Source organism: Ornithorhynchus anatinus, chromosome 2, assembly GCF_004115215.2.
Source record: "Ornithorhynchus anatinus isolate Pmale09 chromosome 2, mOrnAna1.pri.v4, whole genome shotgun sequence".
Classification (NCBI taxonomy): domain Eukaryota; kingdom Metazoa; phylum Chordata; class Mammalia; order Monotremata; family Ornithorhynchidae; genus Ornithorhynchus; species Ornithorhynchus anatinus.
The window spans coordinates 803,137-820,797 of NC_041729.1; the positions used below are offsets into that span (position 1 = coordinate 803,137).

General features: G+C 54.5%; 1 protein-coding gene across 1 annotated transcript in view; it reads right to left on the reverse strand.

Annotated features, from left to right (window-relative positions):
• LOC103168370 (ankyrin repeat and fibronectin type-III domain-containing protein 1-like) overlaps nucleotides 1-17,661 on the reverse strand; it is a 75,689-nt gene that overhangs the window by 14,228 nt on the left and 43,800 nt on the right. The window contains exons 3-8 of the mRNA XM_039911126.1: nucleotides 5,515-5,670; nucleotides 2,875-3,082; nucleotides 2,049-2,256; nucleotides 1,475-1,669; nucleotides 903-1,016; nucleotides 72-169 (exon numbers count right to left, since the gene is read on the reverse strand). Of these exons, the coding sequence (XP_039767060.1) occupies nucleotides 72-169; nucleotides 903-1,016; nucleotides 1,475-1,669; nucleotides 2,049-2,256; nucleotides 2,875-3,082; nucleotides 5,515-5,670 (979 nt within the window). The remainder of the gene's footprint in view (nucleotides 1-71; nucleotides 170-902; nucleotides 1,017-1,474; nucleotides 1,670-2,048; nucleotides 2,257-2,874; nucleotides 3,083-5,514; nucleotides 5,671-17,661) is intronic.

Here is a 17,661-nt window from a genome sequence, read left to right on the forward strand (position 1 = left end):
GCCCCAGGAAGGGTCTTGAATTGGAGGCAGTGGGAGAGGGTCTTAGGAGGAGGGTGGGGGTGGTGACTCACCGGGCTCAGCCCCTCGATGGTGCAGTCCAGAGTGTGGAGCTGGTCGACAACTGTCTCACCCAGGACAGGGTGGAAGGATGGAGAGAGACTCCACTGCACTGTGGGGAAATGAGGGTTGCTGGGATCAGCCAGGATGAGGGGCGAGATGGGGGGTAATGGGGGCTTCTGAGGAAGGAGAGACACAGGTCATGGGGGTCGGTCAGGTTGGGGGAGGTGGAGAGCTAAGGAAGGAGAGACAAGGGTCGTTGGAGTTGAAGGGAATAGGGTGGCTGAGAAGGTAGCAGAGCTGTCTGGGGTATGAGGGCTGTAGGTCCAGGGCCGAGTGGGGACAGGACGGATGGATGGATGTTCATTGGCCCATGCCACTTCCTCTCCACATTGGCTGTGGTTGGCTCTGGAACTGAGGAGCCCAGGGAATCCGTCTGCCTCTGGGTTCAGGGCCGGGTGTGGGTAATCATTGCCCCCAGGGTAGTGCTGTGTGTATGTGGGGTGGTGAGTCCCTCAGCTCTACCTGCTCAGACCCTGGGGGAGGTAAGGTGGGTTGGTGGAAAGGTAGAGGGCCTTGCCCAGGGTCCCACCTATGGGGCTCCACTTCCAAGAATCCCAACTCCAGGAGTGAGCCCAGCACGGGGTCCCTTCACCAGAGCACCATCCCCAGGATATCGGAGCCCTGCCCCAGGGCAGTGGAGCCCTGTCCCCCAGAGCCCCGCCCCCTGAAGCTTATCCCGAGAAGCCCTGACTTCTCAGGCACAAAGTGGCCAGTTGCCCGCTCCCCTGAGGGCACTATGTCAAATCCCTGGGGGAGCCAGGGGTCCCGTGAGCATCACTGACCTCGGTACTTGGTAACCACAGCAGAGTTGATGCTGAGAGGCTCTTGGAAGGTGACCTTAAGTGTGGAACTGCTGACCACAGATAGCCGGACACAGGAAGGGGCGTCGGGGACTCCTGGGAAGAGAGCAATTGGGAAGGGTCTGCCCCAGAACCCTAACTTGCCCAGACCTCTCCCTGACTGGGTACCTGGCCCATAGCCTGCAGCTCTGCCTCTCCTCCACCCATTTCCCTCTCAGTGTCCTCCTCCTAGATCCTCCTCCCTTCTCATCCCCATCTGTGTCCTCTTTCAATGCCCTTATCCTGTGTCTCTTCTTCGTCTCTGCACGTGTTCCCCTCATGCATCCCCCTCCTGTATCCCCATCTGTGTCCCTCACTCCCAACTCCCCCCAGCCCAAGTCTTTCTCCCATTACCTGTGCCCTTATGTCCCCCGACTCTCTCCTGGCTGCCAAACTCAAGCCTGAGCTCAAATTTGCCTCTTCCCCGGCCCCCTCCCCAGTCCTGGGTCAATCAGCCAATTAGCCCACAGATCAGTCAATCGGTCCCCCGACCCCTCTCCCAGCCTCGCCCTCACGCGCGTGCTCGAAGCCGGCTTGCATGCGCTGGTACAGCCGCTGCCTCCACGTCCAGCCGCTCAGCTGCTTCTCCCGCTCGGCCCCGTCCGGCCCAGCGGCCGCGCCTGTTCCCTGGGCGGCTAAATCCTGGACACGTTGCCCAGCTTCTCGCACCAAAGTGGCCAGATGCAGGGCTCTGCTCTCCAGGCTCACAACTGGTGGTGGGGGTGGGGGTGGGGGGGAGGAGGAGGAGTCAGAAAAGGGAGAGGTGGTGAGGGCTGTCCCAGATGAACTCAGAACGGCCAGGGATTCTGAGGGTCCTTGGGGGAGGGTCAGTCCCAAAGGAGTCATTCGTAAAGGAGGGGTCTCGGGGGTCAGGTCCAGCGGGGACTCTTGGGGGAGGTCACTCACAGCCAGGGCTTTCAGGGGCCACACATAGTAGGGGTCTCGTGGGTCAGTCCCAGTGGGGGCTCTTGGGGTTCGGTCACAGTGGCGGCTCTCTGAGGTCACTCATAAAGCGGTGGCCCTTGGGGGTCAGTCCTAGTGGGGGCTCTAGGGGGTCAGTTCCAGCGGGGTCCCTCAGGGGTGACTCACAGTGGGGGCTCTCTGTGGCCCCAGCCTGGAGCAGGGCACGGGCGATGGGCGCATTGTTGGTCATTAGTGCGATGTCCAGAGGCTGGAGCCCCTCGCTGTTGGGTGTGTTCAGATCCAGGTCGTCGGCGCTGTGTGAGGCCAGGAGTTCCCTCACCCCCTCCAGATCCTGCTGCTCCACGGCCTCCAGCAGCCTCCCACTGCCCGCCACCTGGGGGCGGCGGGGCCCGAGGGTCAGTGCAGCACAGGCTGGGGAGCTAAGGGGGCCAGGGCAGACTCGGGGTCGCCAGGGTCGGTGGGTCCTGTCACAGCGGGGCAGGGAGCAGAGGAGACCACGACAGGGTTGGGGGGTGGGGGTTCGCAGGGTGGAAGGGTCCTATCAGAGGAGGATCAGGGGAGTGGAGGAGGACAGCTGGGGGTAATGTATTTATTTCTATGAATGTTTCTCTCCCCCTCTAGACTGTAAGCTCGTTGTGGGCAGGGAATGTGTCTGTTTATTGTTATATTGTACTCTCCCAAGGCGCATAGTAAGCATTCAATAAATATGAATGAATGAATGATCGAGTGTAAGGGAGCCTGGGGTCAGGAGGGGCAGGCTCTGAGATGGGGATGAAGATGGTCTAAAGGGCAGGGAAGGTGCTGGGGAAGACACCCAGAGGAGCCTGGTAGAAGAGGGTGGGGCCCCGACACAAACGGAGGAAATGGTTGGCAATGAGCCCCGGCCCCTCCAACCTCGCACCGGCACATAAACTACCGGCAGGAAGCAGGCTGGGGTGGCCACCCTTGCTGGTTCTGTGCCCTTTCTTTCGGCCCCCCCATGCCCACTCACTGTGGGGGGCTTGTGGAGTCGGTCCCGGTCCCTGTCGCTGCGGCCGGCTGCGCTGCCCTCGTCCAAGGACACATAGCTGACCCGGAACTTGCCCGAGAGGTTGCGGTACAGACGCTTGGCCGCGTTGGGAGAGGAGGGACCCAGAGGCTTTCTGGCTGGTGCCAGTGGCAGGTCCCGCATCTGCTGGGTCATTCTTGGGGGTGATGACCTGGGGCCAGGGAGGACAGTGAATAGGGGGTTGGGGAGAATGAGATTCCTGATCATCAACTTTAAGACATTCAATCAGCTCTCTCCCTACCTTACTTATCCACTCTCTTCTCCCACAAGATTCCCAGCCCACGAGATTCATTCTTAATGGGGGAGGGGGAGACCGTGTGGACTCCCATAACCATTGCCCTTATTAGTTTTAAGTCCCACCTCAAACTCCCTGTCCCCTGCCCCTCCATCTCTTGCCCCCAGTGACCCGGTCACTTCACTGATAAAACTGAAACCATCAGGCATCTTCCCCTAAAATCTCTCCTGTTTCTCTCCAGGCCCACCCTCCTCCTGACCCTTCTTCAACTCTCCCTTCTTTCCCAGCAGTATCTCAAGAGATCTCACTCCTCTTCTCAAAACCCACCCCCTCCACCCGCACCTCCGACCCCATCCCTTCACATCTCATCTAAGCACTCGGCCTCGCCCTTCTTCCCTCCCTGACTGCCATTTTCAACTGTTCATTCTCCACCGGTTTCTTTTTCACTGCTTTCAAACACGCTTATGTCTCCCTTACCACAGAAAACCTTCCCTTAACCCCATGACTCCTCCCAGGTATTGCCCATCTCCCTTCTACTACTCCCCTCCAAACTCCTTCAGTGAATTGTCTATACTCTCTGCCTCAAGTTCCTCTCCTCCAATTCTCTCCTTGACCCCTTCTAATCTGTCCTCTGCCCTCTTAACTCCACCAAAACTGCCTTCTCAATGGTCACTAATGATGTTCTTCTTGACAAATCCATCAGCCTCTACTTCATCCTAATCCTCCTTGACCTTTCAGTTGTCTTCAACACTGTCGACTATCGCCTTCTCCTGGAAACATTATCCAATCTTGGCTTCGGTGAGACTGTCCTCTCCTGGTTCTCCTCCTGTTTCTCTGGCCGGTCCTTCTCAGTCTTTTTCATGGGCTTCTCCTCTGTCTCCCACCCCCTAACTGTAGGAGCCCCTCAGGCTCAGTCTGAGCTCCCTTCTATTCTCCATCTACACTCACTCCCTCAGAGAACCCATTTGCTCCCATTCATTCAATAGTATTTATTGAGTGCTTACTATGGGCAGAGCACTGTACTAAGCACTTGGAATTTATAATTTGGCAACCGATAGAGACAATCCCTGCCCAATGATGGGCTCACAGTCTAATCGGGGCTCCCATGGCTTCAACATGGCTCTATTTAGATGATTCCCAAACCCACATCTCCAGCCCTGATCTTTCTCCTTCTTTGAAGTCTCGTATTTCCTTCTGCCTTCAAGACATCTCTACTTGGATGTCTCACTGACTCCTCAAACTTAACATGTTCAAAACAGAACTCACCTTCCCACCCAAACCCTGTCCTCTCCATGACTTTCCCATCGCCACAGACAGCAGCACCATCCTCCTTGTCTCACAAGCTCCTTTTCTCAACTCAGCTTTCTCATTCAACCCACACATTCAATCTCTCACTAAATCCTGTCAGTTCTACCTTCGCAGCATCACTAAAATCTGCCATTTCCTTTCCGCCCAAATTGCTGATCCAGAGCACTTATCCTATTCCGCCTTGACTACTACATCAGTCTCCTCGCTGACCTCCCTGCATCCTGTCTCTCTCCACACTAGACCATAGTTCACTATGCTGCCGGATCATTTTTATTAAAAAAAGTTCAGTCCAAGTTTCCCCACTCCTCAAGAACCTCCAGTGGTTGCCCATCCACCTCTGCATCCAACAGAAACTCCTTACCATCAGCTTTAAAGCACTCAATCACCTCTCCTTTCAGGGTCACCCTCGCACTTAGAACTGTACCCTTAAAGCACTTGATATCACCCTACCCTCATCCCCATAGCACTTATGTCCATATTCATAATTCATTTCAGGGTCTCTCTGCCCATCTAGACTGTAAGTTCCTTCTGGGCAGGGAACATGTCTACCAACTCTGCTATATTGTACTCTCTGAAGTGTTTAATATCATGCCGTGCACATAGTAAGTCTCAGTTGATTGATTGATTGACTGGGTGGGGGTCTCAGACCAACGGGGCAGAGGAGAAGGGGAGACCTTGGGTGGTGGTGGCAGACTGCACAGAGGGGAAGGGAGAAGGAGACCTTGATGGGAACAAGGAGGGAGTGATAGGGGAGACAAGTGTTGTAGGTGGGGAGACCAGGGAGTGGGATTAGGAAATGGGGGAGACCTAGAAGGGTGAAGGGGTGGGGACTAGTTTTCTTTTGGCTAAGGCCCTGTCCCAGGCCGGTCCAACCTATTCCCGCCACCCCCTGTGCCCCTCCCCCAACATCGGTGCCCCGCACTCTGCGCTCTGGACCAGGCCTGGGTGGAAGGAGGGAGGGTGGCCCAGAGCAAGGAGCCCCCCAGAAGCCAGGAGTCAGCAGGAGTGACCTCTTTCTCGCTCTCCCATAGTCCACTCACCATTCAATGCTCAGAGAGCGGGGGCGGAAGGCAGATGAAGGCGAGGGGGGGCCATGGGATGGAGGGGGCCCCACCCCCTCAGCTCTCTTCCTCTTCTCCTGTTTCTGCTTTACCAAAAGCCGATAGGCAAACCTGGAGAGACCACCGTCAGCAACCCTAGGGAGATGGGACAGAGGCAGACAGAGATGGGGGCTGAGACAAGGGTTCAAACAGGGGGTGGGAAAGAGGGGGCAGACACAATCAATCAATTAATTGTAGTTATTGAGCATTTACTGTGTGCAGAGCACTGTACTAAGCACTTTGGAGAGTACAATACAACAGATTTGGTGGACACGTTCCCTGCCCACAAGGAGCTTACAGTCTAGAGTGGGAGACAGATATTAATATAAATAAATAAATTACAGATATGGACATAACTGCTGTGGGGCCAAGGTTTGGGTGAATAAAGGGTGCAAATCCTAGTACAAGGGCAACACAGAAGCGAGTAGGAGTAGAGGAAACAAAGATTTAGTTGGGGAAGACCTCTTGGAGGAGATGTGCTTTTAATAAAGCTTTTAAGGCAGGTAGGGTGATGGTTTGTCGGATATGAAGCGAGAGGGAGTTCCAGGCCAGAAGCAGGATGAGGGTGAAGGGTCGGTGACAAGACAGATGAGATTGAAGTACAGTGAGTAGGTTGGCGTTAGAGGAGGGAAGCCTGCAAGCTGAGTTGTAGTAAGAAAGCAGAGAGATAAGGTAGGATGGGGAGAGCTGATTGAGTGCTTCAAAACCAATGGTAAGAAGTTTCTGTTTAATGCGGAGATGGATGGGCAACCCCTGGAGGTTCTTGAGGAATGGGGAAACATGGACTGAAGGGTTTTATAGAAAAATGATTCAGGCTGCAAAGTGAAGCATGACTGGAGTGGGGAGTGACAGGAGGCAGGAAGGTCAGCAAGGGGGCTGATGCAGTAAACAAGGTGGGATAGGGTAAGTGCGTGAATTAACATGATAGCAGTTTGGATGAAGAGGAAAACAGATAGAGAGACAGAAACAGAGATGGGGCAGAGGCAGGGGGCAGAGATCGAGGTAGGTAGGGAAAAAGATTACCTTCTCAAGAACCATGGAGTAGGGGGGTGAGGGGAAGCAAAGGGAAGATGGAGGGTGAGGGTGTACACACACACACACACACACACACACACACACACACACGCATCTTCCAGAGAGAAAACAGGTTACGGGGCTGTGAGATCAAGTTAGACTGGGAAACCCATGTGGGACAGGGACTGCATCTCAGGTCATTAACTCGTATCTCCCTTGATTAATTTGTATCAACCCCAGAGATTAGAACAGTGCTTGATGCAGAGTAAGTGCTTAACAAATATGGTAATAATTATTATTAGAAGTATTAGTAACAATAATAATAATAATACTAGTAATAGTAGAAGGATGAAGAATTCCTATTCTTTGTGCCATATCCTGGACTAGTCCCCCAAATCACCAGATTCGAGACCAGAAAGGTTCTAGCCAAGTTATGTGTTCCAGCCCCTATCTCCAAGTCTGAGAAGCTCAGTGGAAAGAGCACGGGCTTGGGAGTCAGAGGTCATGGGCTCGAATCCCAGCTCTGCCACTTGTCAGCTGTGTGGCTGTGGGCAAGTCACTTAACTTCTCGGTGCCTCAGTTACCTCATCTGTAAAATGGGGATTAAAACTGTGAGCCCCACGTGTGATAACCTGATCACCTTGTATTCCCCAGCGCTTAGAACAGTGCTTTGCACATAGTAAGCGCTTAACAAATACCACCATTTATTTTATTTTTGTGATAATATTCCCCATGGATTGCCGCTCTGACCACTCCAGCTTCATAGCCCCAAGCTGGGCTGTAGGAGAGGAACAGAGAGGAGGGGAAGGGTGAGGAGGAAAAGGGGGGGGGAGGGGGAAGGGGCAGGGGGAAGGGGAAGGAAGGAGTGGGAAAGGGAAGGAAGGAGAGGGAAGAGGAAGGAAGGAATGGGAAAGGGAAGTGATGGGAAGGGAGAGGAGGGGAGGTAGCGGGGCTTGGAATGAGGACCGAGGTCAGCGGTGGAGTCCTGGTAAGGGGTTTGATCCAACAGGTCCTCATTTCAGGGCAGGTCAAGATAAGGGGAAGTGGCAGAAGGGCAGGGGGCAAGGCTGGGGAGAAGCCAGGGCAGACTGAGGGATTGGCTGTCGGGGAGGGAGAGAGGGGCAGGCAGAGGGAGACTGAGACCCAACGAGTCTGTCCCTGGGGAATCACCACTGCCACAGAGGAGGGTTTGCCCCGCCCCCACCCGAGCCCCACTTGGAGAAGGGGGTGCAGGGAAGGAGCAGCCTGCCCCACACTCCCATCCCCCCTCCCCACCCTCCGGGCCCATCTGAAGGAGGGAGTTCAGGAAAGGAGTAGCCTGCCCCCTGCCCTAACCCCATCTGGGCCCACCTGGAGGGTGCAGGGAAGGAGCAGGTTGCCCACCCTCGTTCCCCTCCCATTCACTGAAATGCCAGAGGGACTAGTCGTGGGGGTACGCGGGATGGGGACACACACACACACACACACACACACACACACACACCCCCTCTCTCTCAACCATTCCCCTGATTCAAAGCCTCGGGGCGTGGACACACAGACAGAGTGACAGACCCCAGGGCTCTGGGGGCTTGGAAGGGCGAGTAGAACCCAGAGTGGCAGGGTGGCTGGGGGTTGTGGGCCCAGGGGGTTAGAAGGGCAGGCTGGCAGGGCTCCAGCGGGCACAGAGCAGCAACTCAGGCCCAGACCCAGGTCTGCTGCGGGGAAGCCCTCTGACACCAGGGTGCACCCGGCCCCACCCCCTAAGCACCACCCCCCCACTCCCCGCCCCAGGCCGGGGGATGGGGGAGAAGGGATTTTCCTGTGGGCTCACTCCCCGCCCCTCTGCACTGTACTCCGCTCCCGCCCCGAAGCTAGCCAGCCCCCTCCTTCGTGACCCGGCCCTCCCCTCCCACGGCCCACTCAGCTGTGGCCAGCAGAGCCTGGAAAGCCCCCTGGAGGGGAGCTGCAGGGAGGAGGAGGGGGAGCAAAAGGGGAAGGGAGAGGAGGGGTGTCAGGCAGGCCCTTTCCCTCTCCCTCCCTGCACTCACCTGTGGTGCCCCGACACCTCTCTCGGGGGCAGAGGGGCAAAAGGCTGGACCTAGGCCCCCTCGGGCCAAGAGCGGCAGGCTGCAGCCTGTCCATCTGTCTGGAGGCCCGTCCGCCCTGCCCCTTCCTCAGTCTCCACCTCCGGACCCCTCAGCACCCATCGTGGCCCCCTCCCACTCCTTCCCTCCCTCCATCCTCCCGGCCGGTCCTCCCTCCCCGTACTTCCAATCTTGTTTCTATAGAAACCAGATTAGCAGCGGGGGAATCACACACAGACAACTTGAATTCCAGCGCTTGGCAGGGCTCCCCGTCCCCGCCTCACCTCGCCCCCGTGCCGCCTGCCCGTCCCCGAGGCCTCTCCGGCTCTCCCTGGCCCTGTCCTCGGTTCTCCCGAGCCCTCGTCTCCCGGACCCCCTCCACCATCCCCTCCATCCTCTTCTCCTCCCTGCCTCTCCTCCTGAGGGGGCTCTCCCACTCTGTCCCACTCTCCCTCCCCTCTCTTCTGTACGGGGCAGTGTTCTGCACACAGTGCTCTCCTGGGACAGAGGGGTGGCCCCCCGGATTGCAGTATGCCCGCTGCTGTGGCAAGGGGGAGCCGCCGGGAGAGCGGTGGGGCCCTGGTGGGGGTGCGGGTGGGGGTTGAGGGAGGGGGCACTGCAGGGGGAGCCGCAGGGGGCAGCTGCTACAGGGGGAGCCTCAGGGAGAGCCCCAGTGGGCCCGAGTCCAAGCTGGGCTCTGGGTGTATTTTCCCAAACGCTTAGTACAGTGCTCTGCACACAATAAGGGCTTAATAAATACGATTGAATGAATGAAATCAGCTCTTTGGCTAAACCTTCCATCACTCCCAAGCAGTATGAGGCTCCATAGGAGTCTCGTTGCTTCTGGAAGGACCCTGAGACCCCCAGCAGCCATCCAGAATGGCGGAGTGGGGGTGGGGAGGAAGGTAGAAGCACGGCAGTCTTTCCAGCCCCAGTGGGAGGAGACTTGGACACCCTGGGAGACTGTTGGCAAAATGGGGGGAGGGGCTCCACTGCAGTTTACAAGGTAGTCCTGGAGACTCCAATTCAAAGCTCCTTGGCTGATTGGACTCCTAGAAGGCTGGAAAGCAGTGGAAGTGCTGGAGGTGGAAAGGATGGGAAGACTGGGGGAGCTGGAAAAGGGAAGGGGCTGGGAAGGATGGGGTTGGAGGGCGGGGACGGGGGTGGTGGTGGTCCCAGGGGTTAGAAAGAAGAGCAGGAGCTGGAGAGCATTTAGTCTGGAACTGATGCTTTCCTTTGTGACTTTTTCCCACCCCAAGCAGCTCCCGCTGGCACTTCAACTCGTCAACCTGCACCGGCCCCAACCCAGCCCACAGCAGGCCCCGCCCAATCACCCCCAGCCTCAACTCCAGCCCCCAGGAGGCCCCACCCCAGCCCTCCACCAAGCTCTAACCCCAGGCCCCAGCCCCCTACCTAGCCCAATCCCAACGCCCAGCAGGCCCCGCCCCAGAGCTATTCCAGCAAACAAGCCATAGGACAAACTCTTTCTTCTGTATGCATGATTCCCACATCTCTCTCTCCAGCCCCGAACTCTCTCCTTCTCTGCGATCTCACATTTCCCTCTGCCTTCAGAATATCTTTACTTGGATATTCCGCTGACACCTCAAACCTAATGCCCAAAACAGAACTCCTCATCTTCCCACGTAAACTCTGTCCTTCGCCTAACTTTCTCATCACCGTAGACAACACCACCATCTTCTCTGTCCCAAAAGTTTATAACTTTGGCAGTACCCTTGACTCATCTCTCAATCTATCATGAAATCCTTTCAGTTCTCCTTTCATAACATCTCTAAAATCCATGCTTCCCTCTCCATCCAAACTGCTATCTTGCTGATCCAAGCACTCAACGTTGCCTGACTTGACTATTGCATCGGCCTCCTTGCTGACTTCCATCTCCTGTTTCTCTCCACTCCAGTTCATACTTAGCTCTGTGGCCCATGTCGTTTTTCTGAGAAACCATTCAGTCCACATCTCCCAATTTCTCAAAAACCTCCAATGTTGCCCATCCACCTCTGCAACAAACAGAAATTCCCTACCATCGGCTTTAAGGCACTCAGTCAGCTTTCCCTCTTCCTACCTTACTTCACTGATCTACTACAACCCAACCCACACACTCCATTTCTCTTACATCAGCCTCGTCTATCCCACCACTGTCCCCTCGCCCATCACTTCCCTTAGGCCTGGAACTCCCTCCCTCTTCATATCTGACTCTCCCAATCTCCAAAACCCCCCTAAAATCACATCTCGATTCAATTGTATTTATTGAGTGCTTACTGTGTGCAGAGCAAGAGCCCTTCCCTAAACTCTTATTTCCCCTATTCGCCCTTTCCTCTTCATTGACTATTCATTTAGCTTTCCCAAGTGCTTAGTATAATGCTCTGCACACAGTAAGTGCTCAGTAAATACAATTGATCGATTAACTGGACAGGAGGAAATAACAGTATTTAAGACCTTGTGAGCAGAGGGCTGTACTGAGCACTGGAAGAAGAGGATAAAGAAGGGTATGGGCAGGGTTGGGGGGAGGCAGAGGGGTTCAGCATGGGAACGGGAAGGGGTGAGGCCAGTTGGCAAGGGCAAGAGAGGATGAGCTCATGGGGTAACCATCTGCCCTGGGCCAGGACCCACTCACTACCTGCGAAGGTGTGGTTGAGGAGGGCTGTGCCCAGAATTCATTCTGCCCTGGAGCAAGGAAAAGCCACGAAAGAGGTGGAGGGGAGCTCTTGGGAGCAGTGAGGGGTGGAGGTGGGGGTAAGATTGGCTAAAAGGCCAAGGGAGAGCTTCAATGAGTAGGAAGGAGAGAGGACAGGTCAGAGAAGAGGCTCAGGAGGGGGACAGAAGAGGCCAGGGGAGAGCCCCAAGGAGAATGGGAGTTTGAAGGCAAGAGAAAAAGCCAGGGGAAAACTTCAGGGAGTAGGAGGGCAAGGACAGGCCAGGGGAAACCCTCAGGGAGTATGAGGGTAAGAGGGAAAAGCCAGGGGAGATTTTCAGGGAGCAGGAGGGCAAAGACAGGCCAGGGGAGGGCCTCAGGGAGCAGCAGGGTGAGCGGAAAAGCCAGGGTAGACCCTCAGGAACTGAAAGGAGAGAGAACAGCCCAAGGGAGAGTAGGAGGGGAGCAGAACAGGGAGCAGGGAGCAGGACAGTCCAAAGGCTGGCGAAAGGATTACCAAAGTCCAGGCACAGTCCAGTCTTACAATGTGCCACAAACCGGTCTAGCCACAAGACCCCGGAGAGCTGAGCCAGGTTGGGGGGCGGGGGGCAGTTCTGGTTTGATCCCCAAGACCTTTCAGTGCTGACAAATTTGCCTCCATCTAGGCTGCCCCAACCCCCTAAAAGCCATTCTCGCTAGGTCACTGTGGCCCCTCGAGCTGCTATCCCACCGGGCACGCTAACTCCCCACATGCTGATTTCTGCCCACCCCTGAGTCCTCCCCTCCCAACAGCTCCCAGCCCCGCCAAGTCCCACCAGGCCCTCCGCCGTGCCCTCCGCCCCCTCCGGGAGAGCCGCCGGGATACAAAGACGTGGTTTTGCTTGTTTCCTGAGGTGGCACATTCTCCCGGTTTGAGGGCTGGCAGGCGGCGGCTGGTCGGGCGGCGGCTGGGCTGGCAGGGGCTGGGCTGACAGGCGGCGGGGAGCAGATGGGGGTGGGACACAGGGCTGGAGGGTAAGGGCCTTGTGGTCTCAGCTCTGGGAAGGACCCTCAGACCCTAAGAGAAGAAAGAGGAGCTAAGAGACTGGACAACTTCTTCATTACCTTCAAAACGCAGAGAAATCCCCCAGCTCTTCCTCCACCCCCACACTGCCCCAGCCCTTGCGCCCTTTCCAAGTGTCCTCAGCTTCTGTCCCCTTATTCTCTAGTACCCCAGCCTCTGCCCCTCTCTAATTACCCTCAGCTAGTGCCCCCCATCCCTAGAGCCCCAGCCCTTACCCCAACATTGCCACCAGCCCCCACCCCTTCTCTTGGTGAACTGGGCTAAAGGCACCGGCGCAGAACAAGGAAGAGGGGTTGATGGAGAAGGGAAGGGGACGGAGGGGAGAGGGAAGGGAGGAAGAAGAGGACAAGGACTCTGCACCGGTAAGAGCTCCAAAAATGCCATCGATTGACCGACTGATCGATAGACAAGGAAGAAGAGCAGGGTGGGAAGAGAAGAGAGGAGGAGGGAGGGAGGGAAGAAGGATGATGGTGGAGGTAGGAGAGAGAAAGAGGAGGTAGAGTCAATCAATCAATGGTCTATTGAACATTTACTGTGTGCAGAGCTCTGCACTAAGCCCTTGGGAGTGTACCATATAGCCGAGTTGGTAAGCACAATCGCTGTCCAAAAGGAGTTTACAATCTACAAGTCAGTCAGCCAGTCAATCGCATATATTGAGCCCTTACTGTGTGCAGAGCACTATACTAAGCGCTTGGGAGAGTACGATATAACATAACAGACAGTCCCTGCCCACATCGAGTTTACAGTCTAGAGGAAGCGACAGACAAGGAGAGAAAGGCACCAAAATAGATTAGAGATTGGGGAACTATTAGCATGTACAACTACCGACATGAACACTGAGGGGCTGGGGTAAGTAACCAAGTGTTTCAGGGGTGCACAGCCCAGCTCGTGGTGCACGACCAAGTTTCTTGAGTCGAGGGGCGGCCGGGCTGAGCGGGCCGGGGCCAAGGGGAGAGGGCGGGGAGCTGGTCCCGCCCCGCTCCGAGGGGCCGAGGGGCCCGGGCGCCCTGCTTTGCTTGGACGGGACCCGGGCTGCCTCCCCCGCGGGGAGCCGCGTGGGCAGTCCTGGCCGCCAGGGCCCAGGAGAAATTCCCGGAATCGATACGGGGGCCGGCCAAGGCGAGCTCACAAGGGGGGGCGTGACCGATGGTGACCGATGGGGGGGGCGGGGTTGACAAGGGGGGGTGACCGATGTGAGTGTGTGTGTGTAAGTGTGTGTGTTGGGGGGCGGGGCCGTGCTGATTGGGGAGAGTAAATTGGCCAAGGTTTGGGAATCACGACGCTCGAAGTGATGTCAAGCCTTCTGGGCAGCCAAAAACTTATGCTGTGACTAGTCTCTCCCCTCACACCCCCCACGCCCCGATGCTTTCTTGAAAGAACATAAGTAGTGGGCTGTCAATTACCACTGAGGTGGACGAGGTGGTGGAGGGGCAGTGAGGGGAATGTTTGCACACAGAGGACTGGGTCCCCTCCATAGAGAAGCTGCGTGGCTCAGTGGAAAGAGCCCGGGCTTGGGAGTCGGAGGTCAGGGGTTCTAATCCCCACTCTGCCCCCTGTCAACTGTGTGACTTTGGACAAGTCACTTCACTTCTCTGGGCTTCAGTTATCTCATCTGTAAAATGGGGATTCAGACTGTGAGCCCCACGTGGGACAACCTGATTACCCTGTACCTACCCCAGCGCTTAGAAGACTCGGCACATAGTATACCAACATTATTATTATTATTATAACTGAGGGGCTCACAGTGGGCGAGCGTGGTACTAGCAGGGCCACAGCTGCGGAGAGTCAGAGCGTTACAAGGTGTAGCTGAGAATGAACTATAAACTCGTCTTCTAGACTACAATAATTCATTCGATCGTATATCCTAAGCACTTACTGTGTGCAGAGCACCGCATTAACCTCTTAGAGTCTAATAATTATAACTGTGGTATCTTTTAAGCCCTTACTATGTGCCAGGCACTGTACTAAACTCTGGGGTGGATACAAGGAAATTGGGTTGGACACAGTCCCTGTCCCACGTGGGGCTCACAGTCTCAATCCTCATTTATAGATGAGGGAACTGAGGCACAGAGAAGTGAAGTGACTTGCCCAAGGTCACACAGCAGACAAGTGGCAGAGCCGGGATTAGAACTCACGACCTTCTGATTCCCTGGCCCGTGGTCTATCCACTACGGCATGCTGCTACCAAACTCGTCCTCTAGACTGACAGTCTATTGTGGGCAGGGAATGTGTCTATTGGTGGATCGTAATTTCCCACGCGCTTAGTACAGTACTCTGCACGCAGTAAGTGCTCGATAAATACTGAAGTGAACCCTCCAAGCCCTTAGTACAGTGCTCCACACAAAGTGCTCAATAAATACGATTGAATGAATGAATGAATAAGAGGGGCAAATCGCGGGGCGGGGCTGATCCTGGGGGCGGGGCCGGTTGGTAGAAGGGGCAGATGCTGGGGCGGGGCCGGTTGCTAGGGGGGACTGATGCTGGGGCAGGGCCGGTTGCTAGGAGGGGCTGATCCTGGGGGCGGGGGCGGTTGCGGGGCGGGGCCGAGGGTGCCGAGGGACTGTGGGCGTATTCATTCATTCAATCGTATTTATTGAGCGCTTACTATGTGCAAAGCACTGTACTAAGCTCTTGGAGTGTACAATTCGGCAACAGAGACAATTCCTGCCCAACAACGGACTCACAGTCTAGAAGGGGGAGACAGGCATCAAAACAAGTAAACAGGCATCAATAGCATCAATATAAATAAACAGAATTATAGATAAATACACATCACTAATATAAATAAATAGGTACTTATCTGCACAAGTGCTGTGGGGGGGAGGGAGGTAGAGCAAAGGGAAGAGAAGCAGCGTGGCTCAGTGGAAAGAGCACGGGCTTGCAAGTCAGAGGACATGGATTCTAATCCCTGCTCCACCACTTGTCTGCTGTGTGACCTTGGGCAAGCCACTTAACTTCTCTGTGCCTCAGTTACCTCATCTGTAAAATGGGGATTAAACTATCAACCTCATATGGGACAACCTGATTACCTTGTTTCTACCCCCAGTGCTTAGAACAGTGCTTGGCACATAGTAAGCACTTAACAAATACCATAAGTACTATAATTATTAAAAGGCGTGAGTTGGGGCAATGGGTAAGGGATGGGGAACAGAGGAATAGGGGGGATTAGTCTGGGAAGGCCTCCTGGAGTCTGGAAAAGTTCTCCCGGGCTGGGGTTCCAACTAGCCAGCCTGTTCGAGTTGTCCTTCGACAGCCGGATAATTCGTCGCCACCTCCCCGAAGCCCTAATTAGCTGGGATAAACGTTTTACACTAAAAGTGCTCATTTAGGACACTGCCCCTTTCCAGCCGGCCCAAGCCAATGGCAGCAGCAGGCAGGCAGAGGAGAGCTGGCGGGCAGGCCTCTGTTTCCGATTCTAGGTCATGGGTTCTAATCTCCACTCCACCACTTGTTTGCTGGGAGACCTTTGGTAAGTCACTTCACTTCTCTGGGCCTCAGTTACCTCAGACTGTGAGCCCCACGAGGGGCAGGGACTGTGTCCAACCCAATTTGCTTATATTCACCCCAGCACTTACTACAGTACCCGGCACATAGTAAGCTCTTAACAAATACCATAATTATAATTATTATTATTCTGGGCACTGTCAAGGGGCTGCTTCTGGCTCTGCACAATGGAAAGCAACAGAGTGGCCATCTGAGCCCCCAGCTCGCACTTGGAGTTCAAATATTGATGGCTTCAAAGTTTCTTTTCTTTCCCCTCGGGGCCCGGCCCCGCTGGCCTTGGGGTGGGGGTGGGAGTAGGAATGGGTGCGAGCTTCAGGGGAGAAAAGAGAGCAGGGCCTGGTGGAAAGGGTTCGGGCTGGGAGTCAGGAGTGTGGGGTTCTAGTCCCGGTTCTGCCACTGCCTGCAGTGTGACCTTGGGTAAGTTACTTAATCGTAATGATAATGATGATAATAGTAATTATGGTATTTGTTAAGCGCTTACTATGTATCAGGCACTGGGATGGATACAAGCAAATCGGGTTAGACACAATCCATATCCTACAAGGTCCTCACAGTCCTCATCCCTTTTCACAGATGAGGGAACTGAAGCACAGAGAAGTGAAGTGTCTTACCCTAGGTCACACAGCAGACAAGTGGGGGCTCTGGGATTAGAAGCCAGGTTCTTCTGACTCCCAGGCCTGTGCTCTATCCACTTGGCCAAGCAACCTTTCTGTGTCTCAATTTGCATTTGGATTTGCACCCTCTATTCACCTCTTCCTCAGTCTCATAGCACTTATTCATTCATTCAATTGTATTTATTGAGCTCTTACTGTATGCAAAGCACTGTACTAAGTGCTTGGGAGAGTACAATATAACAATAGACACATTCCCTGTCTGGAGGAGGAGACAGACATTAATATACCTAAATAAATACATATACAGATATATACATATGTATCTTTAAATCTTATATTATAAATTATTTATTTATATTAATGTCAGGGAACGTATCTGCTAATTCTGCTGTATTGCATTTTCCTAAGCACATAGTATAGTGCTCCACACACAGTAAACGCTCAAATACCATTGATTGATTGATCCATCTTTTATTTATATTAATGTCTGTCTTCCCCTCTACACTGTAAGTTCCTTATGGGCAGGGAACACGTCTACCAACTCTGTTACATTGTACTCTCCCAAATGCATAGTACGGTGCTCTGCAAATAATGAGTGCTCAATAAATACAATTAATTGATTGATTATTCTTCATCCATGTAACAGTGTGAGCCCCAATGTGGGACAGGGACTGTGTCTGACCTGATTATCTTGTTTTTATCCTTGGCACATAGTAAATGCTTAATAAATATTAAAATCATTATGTCTATTTTTATTACAAATGTGGGGGAGGGGCGTGATGGGACCAGGGCATGGGTGTGTGTGTGGGGGGAAGCATTTATTTCTCCAGTTCCTTGGGATCCTCTCTAACCAGCTCCCTTCAGTCTCCCAACTCATTCCCCTCATCCTAGGCCTCCTACCTCCTCCTCAGTCCCCCCACTACCCTCAACCCACTATTCTCCCCAGCTCCCCAGCTCCAAAGTGGAGTGTGATCTACTGAAAACAGCACGGAGTGGGAGACCCAGGTACTCGCCCCAGCTCAGCTATGTGACCTTGGGCAAGTCACTTACTCTCTCTGGGGCTCAACTTCCTCTTCTGTAAAATGGGACTAAGACCCTACTCTCCCTCCCTCTTAGACTGAGAGCATGCTGAGTCAACCCCAGAATTATTGTTGGGAATAATGGCGGCAAGGGCAAAAAGCT